General features: G+C 36.5%; 1 protein-coding gene across 1 annotated transcript in view; it reads right to left on the bottom strand.

The window, feature by feature from the left end:
• Positions 1 to 21372, bottom strand: part of LOC110827884 (gamma-aminobutyric acid receptor subunit alpha-6) — a 34687-nt gene extending 13315 nt beyond the window's left edge. Inside the window, exons 1-2 of the mRNA XM_022060006.2 lie at positions 20997 to 21372; positions 1988 to 2316 (exon numbers count right to left, since the gene is read on the bottom strand). Coding sequence (XP_021915698.1) covers positions 1988 to 2316; positions 20997 to 21052 — 385 coding nt within the window. The 5' untranslated portion in view covers positions 21053 to 21372. The remainder of the gene's footprint in view (positions 1 to 1987; positions 2317 to 20996) is intronic.
• Between the last annotated feature and the right edge of the window lie 101 nt (positions 21373 to 21473).

Raw genomic sequence — 21473 nt, 5'->3', positions numbered from 1 at the left:
ATCTGAAGATTGCTGTCTTCTGGGTTGTTGCGCCGTATAGTCTGGTAGAAGTTTACGGACCTCTGAAACGTCTATAAACTTCTACCAGACTACACGGCTCAACAACCCAGAAGACAGCCATCTTCAAACTAAATTAAAATTAAAAATCTCCACCAAATTTGGTGTAGATATATATAATAATCAAAATCGATGAAATAATTTGGACGCTGTCAAATGGTGGATGAATAGACAGAACATCATGACCATTCTAACAGAATACACGATATTAAATTTCTTCTTCGAAGGCATACATAAAAGAGTCTTAAACAGAGGTCCATTTTGTAAACTATCACTGCTATATTTATACCAGGTCATATGGAAGGGAACATTATTTCTAATATTTTAAAAAATGGTTCGTTTCTTTCAATCGCAGGCTGCTTATATAGTTCATAAAATAATTCAGCACAATGAAGTTTTGTGTCACCAGCTCTCAGCGCAACACAAGAACGCCATTTAATGTGCCCTCATTTCAATCACTCGGCCTGTTCGGTTCGAAGCTTTCAGTTGTTTTCCAATTGCTTCTGTTGAATGCTTAATCCTTTTAACATTTCATGCGTTACCACCTGTAAGTTCGATATTAATGGCTCTATCCTGATGAAAAGAGAATTGTTAATTAATACGAACTAACTAGCGAATACTCACATTTATGGAAACGTAACTTTCTAAAAGCTAACTTCTCTAGCGATTGTGGAAGTCTGTGTAATATGGCTTCTTGTTTCCTTTTAATTCTTGGTTTTTCTTTTCGGTACTGAGGCGAAAGGCCCTGAAAGACTTTGCCTCCGATTTCAAATTTGTTATTAAAGAAGCGAGCATATTCAAAGCGAGTAAAATATTAAGGCTTGGTTGGGTGGGTACTAGGCTCTTTTTGTTTTCCAAGGATGAACCTTTATGAAAATTTTTTGACAAAACAATTGGAACATCTTTTTACAACATGTTTCGGTTTCTATATAAACCATCTTCAGGTGTAAAAGTTAAAATTATAAACTTAAAACTTAATTACAATTTCTGATATGCAATATGTAATTAAGTTTTAAGTTTATAATTTTAACTTTTACACCTGAAGATGGTTTATATAGAAACCGAAACATGTTGTAAAAAGGTGTTCCAATTGTAAATCGATTGTTCGATGAGGAACATAAAATGATATTTTAATTATCTTAATTGTAAATTTAAATATGAATTGTGATTAGACGGACAAAAACCGAATAATTAATTAAATTTCACAATATGACGCAACTATTTTTTGACAAAACAGTTGGAGGAAATTGACAGATTCTGTGATCTATAATAACGCAGTTCAATTAAAACATTTTTCGTCTGATTTTTGGTAGTGGCGATTTAGACTCTGAGTATTAAGCCATGTTTTGAGGTCGTACTATCATCCCATCTTCGTTTAGATCTTCCAAGTTGTCATTTTACTTCAGATTTCTGACTAAAATATTGTAATAATTTTATACTACGCTATGTCGCGCATATTTCACCCTTCTTCACTAATGATCGTAATATTATTTGGTGTGAAAGATCTGAATTATGAATGACAGTCGTCATTTTTATTTTTTTTAGGTCCAATATAAACCCTACATTACATCAATTTTAACTCAGATCTTCATGAAACTACATGGTGGTGCAGAAGACAATCTGACTTTCTGCACTGTGTTATCTGTAGTGTTATTAGCTTTGCAACGATACATTTATATCTGCAATAAACGAACATAAAGACGAATGAGTCACTTAAAATAGCAAAGAAACCTTCTGGAAAATGTTCTGCATTGAAGTACTCTTATTCACGTTTTCTCGCTTATTAACCATGAAGTGGTAAAGATCTTTTATCTGGCGTTTGGAGTTCGTCTTCAGTACAAGACTATCAAGTCTGAGCACTGTTCAACGTGAGTGCATTGATGATCGTGGAGGAGAAGAAGAAGAAGAAAACACGAACGGCGTGTGTTACCTTTGCCATGGGTTGGCAGTTGACTGCTCTCGTAGTTTTTCAGCAGGTTTTCCAGCACCATGGTTATGTTCCGGCTTACTACGTCGTTGCCCGCAGTCAGGGGAAACAACCTTTTGTTGACGACGTGAGCCGAGCCGCTCAGTTGTTGCGCCCAGAGTTCCTGCTTCCGGTGTTTCTGCGGCCAGCGATCGGCCATCGGAACTGACGTTGTTCCTGACGTTACATTAGGGAAGTATTTCAGTACCGGCTTCTTGAACGTGAGGGCGTCTTGTCCCATGTCTCTTGCTGTGGAAGTAACTATGACAGCGTCGCAGACGGTCTTTGCCAGTCTGTAACAGAAGTGAATGTCTGTTAGTGAAACAAAGAAACTAACTAAGTAAATAACGAAGCAAATATATGGTGCTCGGCCTACTTTTTTAATGACGGATAGCTAATTAATTGGCCAAGAAACTGTCCGCTATTAAGAAAACTGAAGTTTCATTAAAAAACAGTCTGCTACTGTATTCCATTCCTAGTTACGTATCTCCAGTTCATAATCAAATACACAATTTATTTAAAATCTATTTTAATATTATTCTAATATGTGGAAAAATTGTTTCTTCCCTTGAATTTGTCGAACTAACTACACTTTTGTGTGTATTTTTATCTCCTTACGCGTCATCCTATTTTATTTCCACGTGTAACGAAGTGTAGGTACGTTCTATGAGATTTCTCGTCATGAAATCTTCTGCCGCCCCCTGTTACTTCCTCTTTCATAGGCCCAAATTTTCTCTTCAGCACTTTTTTCTCAAACACTCTCAATAAAAGCAAAGTTATTCGGAAATCCGATGGAAAAGATCCCAGGGACATACAATCGATACGCTTGAAATAAAAGACGTTAGGGAAAGAAATTGACAGTTCTTCATCAGAAACTAAAGAATGCATCACATTTTGGGAACAATGGGTTCATTCTGTATGTACTCTTTACATGCATACACACATATTGGGAATACATATATACATCATTTTTATATATACATATATAGTTACATACATAGAAATATACATCAATCTTAGAACCACATGTGTAGCTACATACATACAAGTGTACATACATACACTCACATATGATACCGGGAAAATAACTTAATCGGTTAAACCATCAAAGACGTAACAACCATCAGAACTCCAAGAATAACCCTCCAGTGAGGAAAGGTCTAAATTATTTTCAAAATTCATTCTTTTCTATTCTGTATACCACACTGGCCATGACCGGCATTTATAAAAGATACAGATGCATTGATATGAAGCTATCCAGACTATAGATGCATTGCTACTCAGAACAGAAATTGTTTATTTAACTTTAAAAAGCTTCCAGGTCCATGATGTACTTAGTTGTAATAATAAATAGGCCAACGTTTACAGTGAAGTGGCATTGACAACGATCACCATACATGGCCATTTAATACACTGGAAATCATTATGAGAAGGTGCGCCAGTTTAATTTTCTTTAGTAGACTGGATGTTTGTTTTCCGAATCAACTTGATGGGGCGTAATGCACGTGTAAGCTGATTGCAACATAATGAGGCTGTGGTTGGTGCAGAGAGCGCTCGGTCGAATGCGGTAGGCCGACATCTAAACCGAATGGAGATCCTATTATTTTTTAAAAAATTCTTCCGGGCAGTTAATCATGGAGATTACGGTCCCTGGGTTATTATGCCGCACACATCTGCAGATAGTTACCATCGTTCTACAGGAATCTGCAGGCTCTTCACTTTACCTTGAGAAAGGAAGAATAATATTTCTCCGAAACATTCGTAACCACTACAGACTATATTATGTCTTATCCTAGATGCACACAATCCAAGGTTTCGCCACCGTGGAATCCAAAAATTTCAGAAAGTTTATAATATCCTAAATTTGTGACTAACAAACGAACCGATCCACAGACGGCTGAACCATCATCCTCACTAACTACAAAAAGTAGTTTATTTTATAGTAAATTCACTGAGTTTGATAACTACCTCTATAGTTAAAAGTTTCACTACATGAATTTGCAATTATTCTTCTGGATATTATAATATCTGTTTTGTAAAGTCCCAAGTTTCATCACAGAAGAACATTAAAATCCCGAGTCTGTATTGTGAAGCTATCCGTCATAATTCCAGCTGGGCCAGACCATAATAAGTCGTCAACTAAGATGAATTGAAAGAGGACATGCCTGCAGGAATGTAAACTTCATCCCTGTGCATTTAAAATGCATTTTTATGAACATGTTAATAATCGGCTTGTAATGATCGGTAGTTGTGACGAAAGTCACAGATTACGATCACTAATATTCTCATACCTAACTCCACAGTGCCAGATCGTCCTTGAAAAACTGATATTCGTGCTATAAAGAATTCCTTGCCTTCATGAATCCTGAATTTTAGTGAAATTTGAAACTGTCGTGGCGATGAGGATGATATGAGTTTCTATGCTGTGGGTAGGTAGAGTCAGATGAAGGGAATGTTAGACAAATTGGGTCCATTCCCCTTAACCTTTCTTTGCTCTGACCCTATATAAATCCCTCCACTACCCACCACCAACACTTCAGACCTGAACATGGAGACTGTATATTTCTTCGAAACGTTAGTATCTATCGTAGAGAGAGCCTGACTGTCTATAATAGGCTACCGATGCAGTTTAGTGCAATCGATTTTGTTTATTCCAGTCTATGGAGTAACGACTGAAACACGAAGGTAAGACATGAATATTTTTCGTTTTTCAAAGTGTTAGCAGTCCCTGATGAGAAACATTGAAAAACGCTAGTCGCCACGTCTAGATCCGAACCAAAGACCGAACCAGGAATTTGTGAAATGTAAACCGCGAATTTCTGTCTTTGGTATGCGTGAAGCATTTGCCCATCTACAGAGAAGGGATGAAGTAAAACGTAAATTGATCGGTATTGTCAGTGTTACAGGCGACAAAGTTTCTCTTATGCAGCATTTATTTTCATTAGCCTATAAGAAATTAAGAGGGAAAAAAAGTACCATTATCGAGGCATGTGCTATGAGAAACTGCTGAGTCGGTAATTGTTTTGTGTCCGCAGAATTCCCTCCCCTCCAACTCTGTACGCCCCTTTGTGAAAAAAAAATACTCGATGTCTCGGTGTAGCTTTTCATATTGTCTGCTGGTTACAGACTTCAAGTTGCTCCTGGAGCTGTCTTTTATGCCAATGTTTCGCATCAAGATACTCAATATTTCATTGCAAAGCACAGGTTTTAGAAATAAACTTAGCGGGGAAGAACAGCGTAAAACGCCATGATTCTGATTTGAATGAGTTAGTTTAAGAGTCTTCGTTGTTTTATTCAGTTCTTCCTGGCGAAAAGTTCCTTGCAAGAGAACAAAATCGCATCATCCAAAATCCTTATGGAGAATACAGAAAAAAAAATTAAAAAGCTTAGCAAAACAAATAGATTTAAAATGAAATGAAAGTCGTCTGTATGAGCACTAAAAATTGAAAACGAGCATTAATTTTCTTAGTATTAGTTCCTTAAATGGCTGAAGTTTGTATATATTATAGGAAGTTCCTGGGTTTATATCGCGGCTCAAATACATTCTAAACTGATATAGGGATTTCGTGGTTTCCTCAATATTTCTAGGAAAATGATAGAAAAGTTTTTTCCCCACGCTTTCCAATTGCTGTTCATAAATCAACCAATTATTCTACGTTATATAATATAAGTAAATGGAAACATCATTATATAAAAATAGTATTAAAATATATTAAAATTATCCGTCAATCACAATAAAGTAATATAAGATAATTTAATTATCTTATATTACTTTAATTATCTTATATTACTTTATTGTGATTGACGGACAATTTTAATATATTTTAATACTATTTTTATATAAAATCACAATATGACGCACCTACAATATCTTATCATTATATAAACCAAGAAATAATCATAAATTTCTCACAACATAAGACAATCTTTAAAATAACAGTTATTAAAACTGTTAATGTAGAAACAGACTATAAAATTTTGTTCTTTGAGACTTGAATATTTCAAAGCGTGAGACACCTCTCATTGCTTCTACCTGTAAATTCCACTCACATTTGAACTTCCCACTTATTTTCATTCTTCCAAGTTCTTTTACTCTTGTGTAAATAGGCTTAGTACCAAAGTAGCTGAAAGGGGACCGGATAGTGGCTACCATTTTGTAAAACGAAACTTCTATAAAGTAAGAAGGGAGAACATCAAGGTTATCAAACTGAGGTTAGAGTGAAAATCCCTGCAGGGACATACATTAGAGTTTGCCAGGGAAATTAATTGGAAAAGATAAACAACATTTGTTGGGACACCAAGTCCAGTTTCTCGACACACTTCCAGAGAGAGCTCTGCGCAGTCCAGAAGAAGAGTTTCGTTAATGCGACATGAAACAGACCTACCGCGTAGTACAGTTTGAGACAGCGAGGACTTGCGGGTCGGATACCTGACCGATTTTACGATTTGTTAATATTACACGTTTTTATGGGTTTTCTGCGCATAATGCATGAAATGATATTGGTAGTTTGCACTAAGAATAGTCGACGTATTTTAATTCTGGTTTTCATTGGTCAAATGTAACCCCATTCAAAAAAGTCTCGTCTTGTATATCAATGGTATATGAATAAAATATAGTTCTTTAATAATTATAAGTTTTATTTGGAACACGCAGTTCAAAGCAGTGAACGTGTCAAACTTTCCAACAAAAAATTTGTGTTCGAAATAAATGAAATTCAAGGCAAATCAAGTTTATTTAAATTAGATTACATCTTTATAATATAGTTTACTCACGGAAATATATGCTCATAGCATAGCAGTGTGTACATTTGTGTGTGCGTATAGTCTCTGACCATTGTAGGATTTGAAATTTTCACGGCGGTGAATTTGAAGATGGCTGTCTTCTGGGTTGTTGCACCGTGTAGTCTGGTAGAACTGTACCGAAGTTTCAGAGCCCCTTGCTACCTCCATTATCAGGGCGATCATCGCGATGATTTTTGATAATATTATAACTTTCATACCGAGTTTAACAGTTATGTCGCCATAACTCGGTTCGCAGAGCCTTGATCTGAGAACTTAACTGCAAAACGTGAAATTGGCATTAGTGTAGAAAAGACTTAATACTGAGCATCCTAACCCTCACCGCCAAAAATAAAACATTATTTTTACCACAGATAAAAGTGAGAGATAAAATATGACTTAAAACATCTTAATGGGATTCTTATCTAAGACAAAGCTGTCATCGGCGAAGACAGGCAAGTAATTAGATAAAGCTGAAAAAGCAATTTACGTAGCCATATCTGATTTGTTTGTTTTTGGGTTCATCTACTGTCTGTTTTGAAACCCTTAACAAATCTCAAAATCTTAAAAAAATCACCACTCCTTCATTCAAAACGTATGACTTTCAAGGTTTTAAGATTTATGAAGGCTTTTTAAGAAACCAGACCATAGATAAAGTCTAAAACAATGAGAGTCGTAATATATTACCATTGCCAAAAACATCCAGAGGAGAGCATCAATGTCTGTTTGGACATAAGATCTCATTAGCTTTATTATGCGTTCTGTCACCGAAGTTCTTTCTTTTGATTTTCCTTAGTTCCTGCAATGCTTATTAATTTCTGACAATATCATCATCTTATTAAAAAATATAAATAAATTAAGTGCAGCATGAGTGAATTCCGGTGAAATATTGAAAGATGCATGAATATCAGCGTATAAAATTACGTGGAATATCGTGTTACTGGCCTATAACTTGAAGAGTGTTCAGCGCTTGGCTACCCTGAGGAGTAACATTTTATACAAGCTTTCGGAAGGCAATCTGTATTCATTATTTGGTGGATGACACAGTGAAACCCGAGAGAAGCAGATAATGACTAATCTCTTTAAAGTATTCACATCAGTAAGCCAGGAGAGAAAGAGGGGACAAGGGATGACTCAACTGCAGGGGGGTCTGATACATAATATTATCGCCATTTTTCTATAACCACATTCTTGCGAGATTGTAGCCACAGGCCTGCATAAACACGTGACAATGAAATGCACGACTAAATCTAGCATCATTTATTATTTACAAATAATTCATAAAATGGACGCATAATGACGAGCAATCTACAAACAAAGCTAAGCTAACTTAAAGTACAATTTCTTTTACTGATACTAATACCACTACAGCGTGTGAAATTTGGCACTAAAATTGAGATAAATGTGATTTATATTTGTGTAGGTCCAATAGAACATTAATATCACACAAAAATCAAATCAAAATCCAGCGGCATTTTAAAACGACAGCTCGTCTTACAACATTACAGAACATAAAATACAAGTCATTAAGATATAAATTCTTATTTGACACATTTTTTGAAGGAAAGAATACTTTACGTAATACAAATACAAAAATATTTCTTAACATGGAGTCATATATGTAGTATGATTAACTTTGCAATTATTACTAAAGCTATTGACATAAGTAAAATCACAATATATGTGTATTCCATCGCTTTCTTACACGAATGGATGACTGACCGGAATTTTCATTTTAAGCTCTCGAAATGTGATCTGAGATTCTCATGGCGGTAAAAAGTCGATGTTCGTCTTCTTGTTGTAACACCGTGAGGATTTGTAGATAGATATAATCATTTCGGGGGAATATACTGCCACTATTTCAAGGCTGAGGATGCAGACAGCATGTTCCTTCGAAACGTTTGTATTTATCTAAAAGTTCAGATGGTGTTGTAATCAAGAAAATCGACATCGAAAGTAGTAGATGTGTTGTATAATTCAGTTTCTGTTCTACACACCTGGGTTTGAATACAGGGACTTCAAAATGCCAAGATAACGATTGTTGATAGATGTGAAAGTAAGGAAGTCTGAATCATATAGGCTGTAGAATGAACAAGGATGACTGTAGCTAGTATATACGCGGATGTGTGCGATACAAGATAAAAAACAAAACAAATTGTGACGAAATTCTGTTCCAGCCAGAATTAAATGTTGTCGGAACAGAATTCAACGTGGTTCTTGGCGTACAATTTTTATAGAGGTATCTCATCTCAGGAGTAAGAATGCGTTAGGATGAAGGCGGATAGGGATGTGTGAGTACAAATGCATCAGAATATGAGGCGATTCTGAAGAAGTGTGAGAGGAAGAGTAAAGTAAGAAGAACAAACAGAAAGGAACATGTAAAAGTAGAGGAAAAGAGAGAGAAGAAATAAGAGAAAGGAATTGTAACACAGACGAGAATGACAGAAACAATGAAGAAATACACGATAAAAGAGGAGGAAAGAAGACAAAGTGAAAAACAGCGAAAGAAAGGAGAGACATGAAAGAAACAACAGTAAAAACATAGAAACAGAATTAAAGAAGGAATGTAAGAAAGAATACGTAGAATTAATAAACAATAACGAGATAAAAAGAGAAAGGTACAGATAAACAGAGAATAAAGAAATGAGGATAAAAAGGAACATGCATGTCGACGGGTGACGAAAACGGGGGGTCCAAAGGATCACAGTAGCAGTGTTGCGGGTCAGTAAGAACACTACCAGAAGTTTGGCTGGGTACGTCTGTTCTAGTGAGATACACTACTTTGTTATTTCTACGGTAAAAACACATTGCCTTGCTGTCTCAGGGCGATATCACTCTGATGACAGAGGCAGCAAGCACCATTGAAACGTTGGTAAACCTCTCTCAGACTACACGACGCCACAGCCTAGAAGACAGCCAACTTTGAGCTTCAGTTTTCTTAAATGTCAGATTTGAGGTTTTCACGGCGGTGAGTATGAAGATTTCTGTCTTCTGGGTTGTTGCGCTGTGTAGTCTGGTCGATGATAACCAACGTTTCAGAGGTCATACTGCCTCCGTCATCAGGGCGATGAGTATGAAGATTTATGTCTTCTGGGTTGTTGCGCTGTGTAGTTTGGTCGATGTTAACCAACGTTTCAGAGGTCATAATGACTCCGTCATCAGGGCGATTCATTCTTCTTAAATGTCGTTAAATATACATTAATATCGACAAATGTTCCACATACGCATTATAGATCTTGGTTACCCAGACATTTAGTTCATTTGGTTAGCTAGTTAGAAGAGAAGTCTGCCAGTCATATAAACTGCTGATCGATGTCTCCCTCGCCAGATCAGTTTGCACAGCCATCGAACTTCTCACGTCCCAAACTCAACCCCACTTTGCGTCTCGATCGTTTCTCTTCACATCATTTAGCAGTATCTGCCATAGATCAGTGTAAATGTCCACGACTTGACTGAAATACAACCTCGACGCCTTCGCATCGACACCGCGCAGCGCACAACGAAATTTCTTCGCTCTTTAAGCCTTTATCCCGTCATTTTATATATTTTCATTATCTTTACATCCTCTCTTCCGTAATTTCTTTCTTTCTTTCTTTAAATTGTTTTTATTCATCCCTTCTCATTACATTGCTTATTATTTAATTTCATTCTTCTTTCTTTTTAATATTTCCCCCGCCTTTGTTTTTCTATTCTCTTACAGTTATCTTTTCCTTTATTTTTCCCTCTTATTTATGAAACTCCTTTCCACCATTCTAAAGCAACTGACACAAGAAAACTCCACTGTTAGTTGGTTGTTTATTTAATGACGCTATCAGTAACTCAAGACTACATAGGGTTAAATAGGAGGATAATACTGAATTGGCCTGAAAACGTACTATCCTTAGTTTTTCATGTAGTGACTGAAGAAAACTACGAACAACAAGAGTCAGAATAGTCGGTATTCAGGCCAAGATTTGAACAGGGGACTTACAGAATTCGAAACAGACGTGTTAACTACCGTTCTGTGCTGGAAGGTTGCTCTATAGCTTCTGGATACGTAGATAAATCCCAGCGATCCTTAGTCACTGTTGCAGGGCTACCATCGTTTTGAAAATAGGCGCGAGAAGAGAAACGATTCCTGCCACAGATCGTGACAGCATTTCCTGTACGTCATTCATCTCTCCCGTGACCTCCCCTCCCCCCCCCGGTTCGAGTTTTATCAGGAACTCCCGGACGATGCGCGATGTCGGAGAAGAATTGAACATTACTTCGGTACCGCGTTAAGTTATAACAACTGGCTGAGAGTATCAGAATTCACTTAAATGAACCGTAATGTTCGAAATTATAATTTTTGACAATAATGTTTGCAATTTTATATTTTTTTCCGAAGTGATCCTTGCACTCAAAAGTACGTTTTCATTACAGATGACTTAGTAATTAGTTTTTAAATGTTAATTTCTCAGAAGTTATGAGATGTAAATATATTGGTATCTACAATGACAGATTTGTATAAACAATAAATGAACACCAAGACTAATAAATTGTGCAAAATCACAGAGAACACATTTTGATAACGTGGATTTTAGTCTGGGGCACAGGTTTCTTGTCTTGTCCATCTTACGAACGAATACGTGATACTCCACGCCGTTTACCAATTCTATTTCTTTCTGATTCAGACAGCTCTACCTTCGTTTGTTTCAGACTTAATTTCCTTTAAAGTCACACTTATACGCTTCGACTGTAAGTAATGTTTTCACAGTACGTATTTCAGTCAGAATAACGTCACATTACCACTTGAAGTTCTTCAATTGTTTCCTAACCTCTGCTTACGTATGCAGCCTTCCGCTAGTTTCGCAGAACCAGTCTGTTACTGTATTACATTAATGTAGGTTCTATCTGTCCCGCACAGTATTAGCTGCTAAAATAAATCAACGTCACAGCAGCACAGGTACACCTTAGAATATTGCAAAAGAGATAATTTAAGAACTGGAAGACATTAAAACCGCACGTCTTCTTCATACATTCGATAACGTACACGTAATAATAGATGTTACGATGAATTAGCGATTTTCTAGAAAAGTGGGACAGATATTGAATAAGTTATATCAAGTGTTATTCATGAATACCTGAAAATCAAGACATTCCTATCTTTGAACAAAAACACACCTTGACTCTTAATTAAAGTATGATTAAAATGAATCAAATTAGACCAAAATAAAAATGATTTGATAAAATTCAGTACAGGTAAACCACGCTGAGTTTAATCGAAAAAGTTATTTTTTTTTTGATTATTGCTACTTCAGCATAAAGAACATCATGATATTATCAGGAGATCTTAGAATTTATTTTCAGAAACGTACTTAGCGAAACGGCAGTTTTTTTGAGCAGTAACAAGGATTGTCATGTGCTGGAGGAATTGAAGATGAATTCAGGATATGATTAAGAGAAATTCACAACGAGAACGTTCACAAGTTGGACTGACCACTTAACACTACAAGGTCAATGATGATGGCGAGACAGAAGGAGAAATAAATGTTACATGCAGACTGGAAAATATAGAAGGGGCATTAAGAGTAGATGGGATGATAATATTAAAAATTTGTAAATTATTCCAGTAAACTAAAATGGGAAAAGAACGGTCGGGACTCGATACTTGGAGTCCCAGAATTGGGGAAGAATGCTTAAGTCAGAGAACTGACTTTTATATTTATTTCAGGTACCATAAAGTTGGTCGTGCTTTCGCATTCAAAAATAATTATTACCCTTAACATGCACAAGTTTAGAAATACGGACGGGCCTTTAAGGTTTGAATATATTTGGGGCTTGTGAGAGCCAGGCCGAGTAACAATCGACTTTTTAAAAAAAATATCCTGTACCATAGAGTGTGAGTGAGTGAGATTTGATGTTCTCACGGCGGCAGAGTTGAGGATATCTGTTCTCTGATTTGTTACGCGTGTAGAAGTTTAGAGGCGCGCAACAACCCAGAAGACAACTTTTTCTATTTAGTGATTGATAACTTCTCCCGCCATATCTAAACCCTTGAAGCTTTATGTATTTTCAGCAATAGAAATTAAACTTTACCGTGGGAATAAATTATCAGGAGAAAGTAATTTAAATAAAAGCCAACATGGAAGTGTTAAGTACATTGTCAACACAGACTTATAGTAGGTTTTATATTTATGTGTTGTAAACTGTCAAATGTTTATAAAACTCTATCCAGTGTTTAATCTGGACTAACGTGTATACCCCTTGACAGGTGATGACAATTCACAAGCAAGGTTTACTGATGTTGTTGATTATGTTATGTAAATACAGTGACACGGAATGACACAAGCGTCATGAATAAACATATCACTTCGACCCAAACAGAACTGAATTCAACACATTTATTGGAATAGACATTAATGAGAAATCGAATTAACTGCTGTCTTTTGTTTTGGACTTAATCAATCGTTTCTTTAAAAATAACTTAATACAAATTAAAACCTTGATAACATAACGGATTGAGAATAATTCGGTTTACTGAATCGAACAGAGTAGGTGTCTGTCCTTTCTTTCCTTATCAAAAGACGAAGAAAGATTCACCTTTCGAAACGTAGTGAGTTTTAAGGCCACAATACTTTTTTGACTTTTAAAAAACAAAGTATAGAAAACAATAATATAATATAATTTTCAAAAAAACATACAGAGAAGAATTTATTTAATTAGTCTACTAACATTTCTCAAACAAAGTGTAAAACAAATAATATTAATGTTTAAGAATAATATAAACGGCAAATGTAGCAAGAAAAGTTAAAACAAGAAATTCACGATTAATTTTTACTGCTGTCCTCAAAGTTCAATGACATCAAGATTAGACGAGATTGCGCTGGCTAAGGATCGCGTCCAATGCCGGAATTTTGTGAATGCTACAGTAAATCTTCGGGTTCTCTAAAAGCAGGACATTCATGGACCAGCTAAATATCGATCAATTGCTCTGTTAAGAATGGTATTACGCCATAAAACAGTTCCTTAGTTAACTTACTGACCCCTTCTCACATACACAGATTACATATCGTCGAATGGGATGCAGGAGTGGAGCGATCATGTATTAAAAGTAAAGCTGTCCCACTATACTCCATGTAGGCGCTTGTGTGGAGAGTATCTATAGCCCCTACTCATTCCTAACCTCGGCACTAGATGGGGGTGAGTGGTTAGCATCACGCCCCAGTTAACCGTATTAGCCCGGTTAAATCTGTGAAAAACGAAAAAGAAATTCTCGTGTCTTTCTTTGATGATTAAGTGGCACTCCATACATTGAAGCACAGCAGAACCGGCCATATAAAATGCATCGTTAGCCAGCTAGACGAGGCTTACGATCGCCGCGAGCGTCTGGATGGTTGAAGCTGGCTAACGATGCATTTTATATGGCCGGTTCTGCTGTGTTTCCGTGTATGGAATACGACGGTTAACAGTAATGGAAGGATCACTGTGAATGATACATTTGGAAAGACGTAAACCTGATTCAAAATAAAACATTTTTTCCTAGAGTGAGAAAAGAAAACAACGAAATTCTCAACAGGTTATCACGACGACACTCCAGAAATCAGACCTTCAAAATAGTCACTCAACATGAAAATATTGATAATCTGCTTATTTACGGACCGAGCAGACTACATAGAATTGAATTGAGTGGGAAGATCATTCTAGACTCTCAGCGATCTGTACGTATTCAGTTTCATTCCGTTATTCTAATGAATGTTTCCGTTAGCTAATTAATTCAGAATCATGTTCCCATTATCTTGGATTTTGTATAACTTCGCGTTTCAGAGAACTTTGTTAAAAGCTTTGTAATACTTGTAGGATTTGAGGTTTTCACGGCGGTGAGTCTGAAGATGACTTTCTCGTTGGTTGTTACGCCGTTTAGTCTGGTAGAAGTTTACCGACGTTTCAGAAGACAGACATTTTGTAATACAATCTGTGGTGTAAGCTTTTAAGGCAGCAGTTAATAACTGATTATTCAGGTCTGTTTAAGTTCGGATCCGAAACGTAAAAAAAATTACCAGCATTACTTTCAGGTCGAGTCAATCAATATCACATGCAAAGTATTTAAAATAAAAAAAAATTTGCACCAAATTTATAAAATCAAAGCATAATAAAGCGACAGTATCAAAGTATCATTCTGTTTGTTTTATCTCTGACATTATTAAAATGATTCTGATTGAATTTAGTATTATGATAGGTTTCTACACCAAGGCCTGTAATGTAATTGTCTTCATGTCGGCCCAGTATAACAATTTCTATAAAGTTAGAATAGAACTGGTTACCGAAACTGCTAACAGTGCAATAAATATGCAAATAACATAAAATAAAGACCGCAACATTCACAGTTTGCATTCCAACATTACTCCATAGTTATCGGAGTAGATATAAATTTAACAGAATACAATTAAAATTTATTTTAGACTTTGTAGCGTGATATCTGCAGTGCCATTAACGTAACAACGGTAGGTTTGTGTTTGCAATAAAAGAAAATTAAGAAGCAGGAAGAATAATTTGAATTTCTTGTTCCCCCAGACCGAACGCAGTTTTTCACTCATTTTCAAGTAACGCGATCAAGCACTGAAGCATATCTTCTCAGATGCCTCCGATAATCACGCGCAAATGTCCGTCTATCGTATCAGTCGAATGCGACCATCTGACCGTCAGCAACTCGTCCTATCTGATAACCAGTCCAGCCAAGTGTTTCTGCTTCACTCTGCTGGAGAACACCAACATTGCTTGTCAAGGGGGTTTAATCCGATTAAAACTCAATGGTTAATTGGGCTGTCAGCACATTAAATACAAACAAAATCTAAATATATTAACCAATTTCCCTTATTCCTGATCCACTATACCACTGTTATCCGATTCCTTGAATGAAATTGTGTAATTTTTACAAAACTTTTTATAGTATTAAGCTGGCTATCTTGTGGGTTGTTGTGCCGTGTAGCCTAGTAGAAGTTTACCGGCGTTTTAAAGGAACTCTCCCTCCAAGCGACCTACACGGCGTGTAGCGGGATTGATTTACTTTACTTTTACAGGTCAACGAACAAGTTTACTCATCGCCCTGATAATGGAAGTATGGAGGTAGGAAGTTCTTCAAACAAGTCAGTAAACTTTTACCAGACTACACGGCGCTACACGGCGGAAGACAGTTATCTACTTTTATTCATGGATTTTCTCGTGTGGTGCCTTCAGGAGGAGTCAAAAATTTACAGGTTATAAAAATGAGTGTCACAGACAAACGTAGAACAGAGTAGGCAGAAATTATATCGTCTAAATCACTTAGCTGAACATGCAAGATTAAATAGCAAGCAAAACAATGTCACGACCGTACCTAAGAAACTTAAAGCTGATAATTGAGTTGAAGAGATTAATATATATATAACGTGAGGGGCCATATAGATAAAGTGGATCAAGACAGGTGGGATAATAAACTTATAGGATGTGGAGTTGGATGGGGACCAATTAGAAGCTGGGAAGATGATTATAAAGCTGGTAAAGGGATTGCATTACCTAACTGGGAAAAAAAGTAGAATATACGATAAACTAGCACTGGAATATAGAAGGGAAGGAATTAAGGAATTTTCAAACAAGTCGTAGATTTCAATGTGAATTTTAAGGGCTCATAAAGACACCAATGTAACGTTTAATACAACCAGTAGGCATACTGGAAGATTGTTCTTAAATTAGCTGAGGTGGTTAAACGCTGGCTGTCAATCACAAGTTGGTCCACCTGGAAACTGTAGCACGCAAAATTAGAGTAGGACAGGTTTCTTTCAGAATAATTTAATTAATTATTATTAAGAGCTTAACATACTTCGCGAGATCCCCATATTGTTACTATCGATTAGCTTAATACTGTATTTGCGGAATAAAATTATTATCTGTATGCACATTAAATTCAACCCTGAGAAAGCTTTCTCTATATCAAGTTCACACTGAGGTCGCTCAGGTATTGTTGATAATTGTACCAAGAATGTATGGTCTACGTTTTATGATGTTTGTTCTGACTGCCTCAAATGCAAGTATGACAATATAGAAGTGAAGACAAGCAGCGAAGATAAAGAAGATCTCAGAATCTTACGTATCGCTCACTTTAATTAATGATCTTTGTTTACGTAAATGAGATATGAGAGAAATTAACAGGGCATGAACTCCAGTAAGTACGAAATGACATATCTGCTTGAACGATGATCACGCGGCGAGATAATTGGGTACAGAGGCTGGCTACTGGAGGGAAGGCCGGGGCTCAGTTCTCGGCAAGGAATCTACAGGATGTTCAAACATTCACGCAACAGTTCCTTACACAAATGCATTCACTATTTTCCTCCGTTCTGTTCAGAAGCCAATTATTTTCAAACAAGGTTATCTTTAAACGTTTTCTTTAAAAAGTCTGTGCAATGTTAAATAAATACATGCATTTATTATAAAAGAGACAGTATTAAATTGTACATGTTAAGTGGGTGGAATAAAATGACAAAAGTATATGATACAACATCGAAATAATTAAATACAAAAAGTGAAGAAAGAAAGATATAACATTATATAAGGTGAATATAGGTCTACAGAATAACGTTTGTGATTAAGGTATATAGATGGAAAGAAAGAAAGAAAGACAGGGCAGTTGGAAATAGATAAAATAAGAAATGAAACAAAGAAGGAAGGAATCGAACAAAGAAGAAAAAGTACATCTGAAACGTCGATAAACTGCTACAGACTACACGGCGTAAGAAACCGAAAGTCAGCCATCTCAAGATAGGATGGAGGCAGTCATGTAGTATATTCGAAAGTACGAGCTTAAGGAGACTGAGAAAAATCGCGAAAATTAAAAGGTAGTGTGTCCTAAAACCTATAAAAGACTGAACCGACGTACCTTCTGAATACAAGTCCAGCAACAGTGAATCTACAAATACCAAAACTAATCTTGTGTTCATATCTCATTATCGGCTCATTGCACTTTAACAGTAGTATACAACCCGCTGCACTCCTATCCCATCTCCACAAAACACCCCCCCCCCACCCGATGATCCACTGCCGTTCGTATCGGCAACATTTAACCCGTGGTTCAAAACGGAACCTGCAAGTCTGTCTCATGAATTTGTGAGATTGAACCGCAATGTCCCACACGTTACGGACAGGATTTGAAGTCCGGTACCCTGGAATAAACGCAGTCCCCGCAGAAAATCACAGAGTAATGTCATAATTGAAGATTTCAGTCCCACGATTTTCCAAGTACCGTTTAAATTACTGAAGTCTGTCCCCGTCAATTTTTGCCGCCCTAGTGTACAAACATGATTGCGTTATACTGGAAACACGAAAGATGCGAGAAGTGCGGGTCATTTAAACTGTGAATACCCTAACGAATTATTTAGCTCTTAATGGGTTTTATGCGAACATTTAATCTCCTAGCGCGCAAGAACGATTAAATATAAGGCAACTTTAAGTTATATGAAGTAACAGGACTGGAAAGGTCTAAGTAATCTTTTATTAGTAATTCAGAATTCGAAAGAACGTATCTGTGTATTATACAGTATGGTGTACACAACTTAGTTTCAAACTATACAAGATTGTCATAAAAATCTTCTTTGAATGCCATAAATTAACAATGGTACTTCATAAAGCGATTTAATCCTGTGATAGCGTACACAAGCGGTTATACTATTTTAGAGAAGTCTCTAATGTCATAAAGTCCATGCCAAGTTTAATCCAAATCCGTCCAGCGGTTCTCGAGTTAAACCATTCGGACAGACATGATCAGTCCCATATGCATTAATTTTATTATTTCATGCATATTGTTCAAAAAATTTCATGCTATCTAAATGTTTCTGGCGATGGCATGTTACGTTACACTATACAAGATCACTGCCTTGTTATTGACATTGCTCACCGTCTTAGTTTTTCTAAAACAAAACGTTTCGGAAACCGGTTCTTTATCCATCAGGTATAAAAGAGGAAAATGTTCTTACTCAGATCTCTTCTAACAAGTTAATCTCGAAGACGATCATCGCCCTGATGATGGAGGCAGCAAGGATCTCTGAAACGTCGGTAAACTTCTACCAGACTACACGGTGCAACAACCCAGAAGACAGAAATCTTCATACTCTGATGACGGAGGCAGTATGACCTCCGAAACGTTGGTAAACATCTACCAGACTACACAGCGCAACAACCCAGAAGACAGAAATCTTCATACTCTGATGACGGAGGCAGTATGACCTCCGAAACGTTGGTAAACATCTACCAGACTACACAGCGCAACAACCCAGAAGACAGAAATCTTCATACTCATCGCCCTGATGATGGAGGCAGTATGACCTCTGAAACGTTGGTAAACATCTACCAGACTACACAGCGCAACAACCCAGAAGACAGAAATCTTCAGGCTCACCGCCGTGAAAACTTCAAATCCCACAAGTGAATCAGTGGTGGATTGCAATTAATATTGCTAAAGTTTTCCACATTACTAAAGCCTCCATCATACCTATTTGACGGTATTAATAGAATTAAAATATTGTAAATCCTGACTGCGATGATGGAATAACGGCTGGAACAAGTCATAACATCCTCTTACATGGAAATTAAATGAAGCGTCTAGCGGAAATTCGGGCACATCGACGTATCGGAAACAAGAAACTTACTCGATGAAATCTTCTCGGGCAACAAGCCGTGTAAAAGCCCAACGTTTCAGAGACCATCGCCTCCTCCATCATCAGGGAAATGACGGAAATAATCATGGCCTGTTGCCCTACAAGATTTTACCGAGTTCAGTCGCCGTGAAAGCTTCATGTCTTAAAAAGAAACATACTATTTAGTGATCCACTAGTTGCAATTTCCACCAATTTGTCGTCTGATTTGAATCTGATTAAATGTTTAAGGTACAACAGCAAAGTTGGCATCTTCACCATGAATATAATTGTTACTAACGTAAACAGTAGGCCTGTTTCACGCAAAATTTGTAGGCGTTTATAATTCAGAGAAACTGATGTATGTAACTTAATAGCAATTGCAGATCACGCAAAGAAAAATCGAAAAATATCCTCATTAGAAATGGTCAGTCTCTGGGTCGATAGTCGACCCTGTAATATCTCGAACATGGAGAAAGGCTGAAAACCGCTCACTCATTACGTTTCATAAAAAAACGCTCTATGTAGTGGGCCCAACTGTGTAGGAACCTGAAGACGGAGATAGAGTCCCATCTCCGAAACGTCGTTTTACGTTTTATATTTACTAGACGATGGATAATATCCAAGTAAATTTTTATTCAATTATACAGTGTTTCGTTGTTTAAACAACATTGCATTCAACAAAACAATATGAAAAGTGCTGTGATGTTAACAACAACAACAACTGAAGTTTTATAAAATTAACAACTTTAAATCGAAAGTGTCTTAAAGCTAGCAAACAATGTCTTAACGATAAACTCAATGGTATGGTTAATAAAATACAGTTTCTATTACTGCATACGGTATTAATTTTCTCCTGCGGCGTTAGACAAAGATTTGAATAGTCAAATGGTGCCCGCGGCAATATATAGGTCGCCGACCCTTACTATAATATACCCCCAGACCAACACATAGAAATCAAATAATTATTAAGGAGGTATTTATAGAAGTTTGTAACCCATGTTGTCAAGCTTGGTAGGTAATTATGTTTGACATTTGAATGTTTAGGAAGTTACAAAACAATAACCATACACTTAAGCGTCTTCAGCATGTAATATATGACGTTTGCCAAAAACATTAAATAATTTGTATTTTATATTATTTACTGGAACTTATACAATCGCAACGCAAAGTAATCTAAATAATTAAACTAAACGAAACTACTTAACTTGTTAATGACAAATATAATGTTTCTAAACAATAACTAAATATAATATTTAAATCCACTGCTGCAATTACGCACGTTTGACAAAAAATATAAGACAGAATAGAAATGTCAGAAATCATATGCAGGTGGTGACATTGTATACAAACAAATAAAGAAACCACCTGTTCAGCGTACAGAAGCATAGATGGCACACGAAATAACAGAATGTATCAAACTAGTAATCACATGTGTGGAATATCTCCTTAACATTGTACTTCCTGATTAATAGGTTAGAGTTTCACTAAATGTTACATAACTACATAATTATAAATGCACCTAATTACAAACTCATTTTCATGTAACTGCACAAAAGTTTACTTACGTGACGATGAGTAGAATATTTTCCAAGTGACTGAATCGATGTCGTCCAAAAATCATTTTCTTCCGCGTTTCTCTTAGTTTGACACACAAATTATTCTAATTACCAAGACTACATTCATCATTGAATAATACGCCTATTGCAACGAATTTTAACAAACGACAGAATCTCATATTGCTGCAAATATATTACGCTTTAAATACATTTTTAATAATGCTCAATTCAAACGAAATGTTTGCGACTTCTTGCAGTCAAATTCTCCGTTCTCCCGCGCGCTGTATTTCAGAATATTGTTGACGTCGAGTTGCAGTGAAGCGTGGCGCTGACGAGTGTTTGCAACACGAGTCCATCACGCATCTTTAGTGCGCATGTGCTTTTACGTCACTCTAACGTCTTCCATCTTTCTTCCTCGCCAACCGCCATTCTTCCCGCCGAAATCTCGTCCCCCTCAAGAAAAGAGACTGTTCTGAACACAAGTGA

The sequence above is a fragment of the Zootermopsis nevadensis genome, unplaced genomic scaffold (genome assembly GCF_977971745.1).
Source record: "Zootermopsis nevadensis isolate Lab colony 2312 unplaced genomic scaffold, Znev_1.0 Znev_ptg000017l, whole genome shotgun sequence".
Lineage (NCBI taxonomy): Eukaryota > Metazoa > Arthropoda > Insecta > Blattodea > Termopsidae > Zootermopsis > Zootermopsis nevadensis.
Note: the sequence above shows the minus strand (reverse complement) of the source record. Positions and strands in the feature narration are given on the sequence as shown.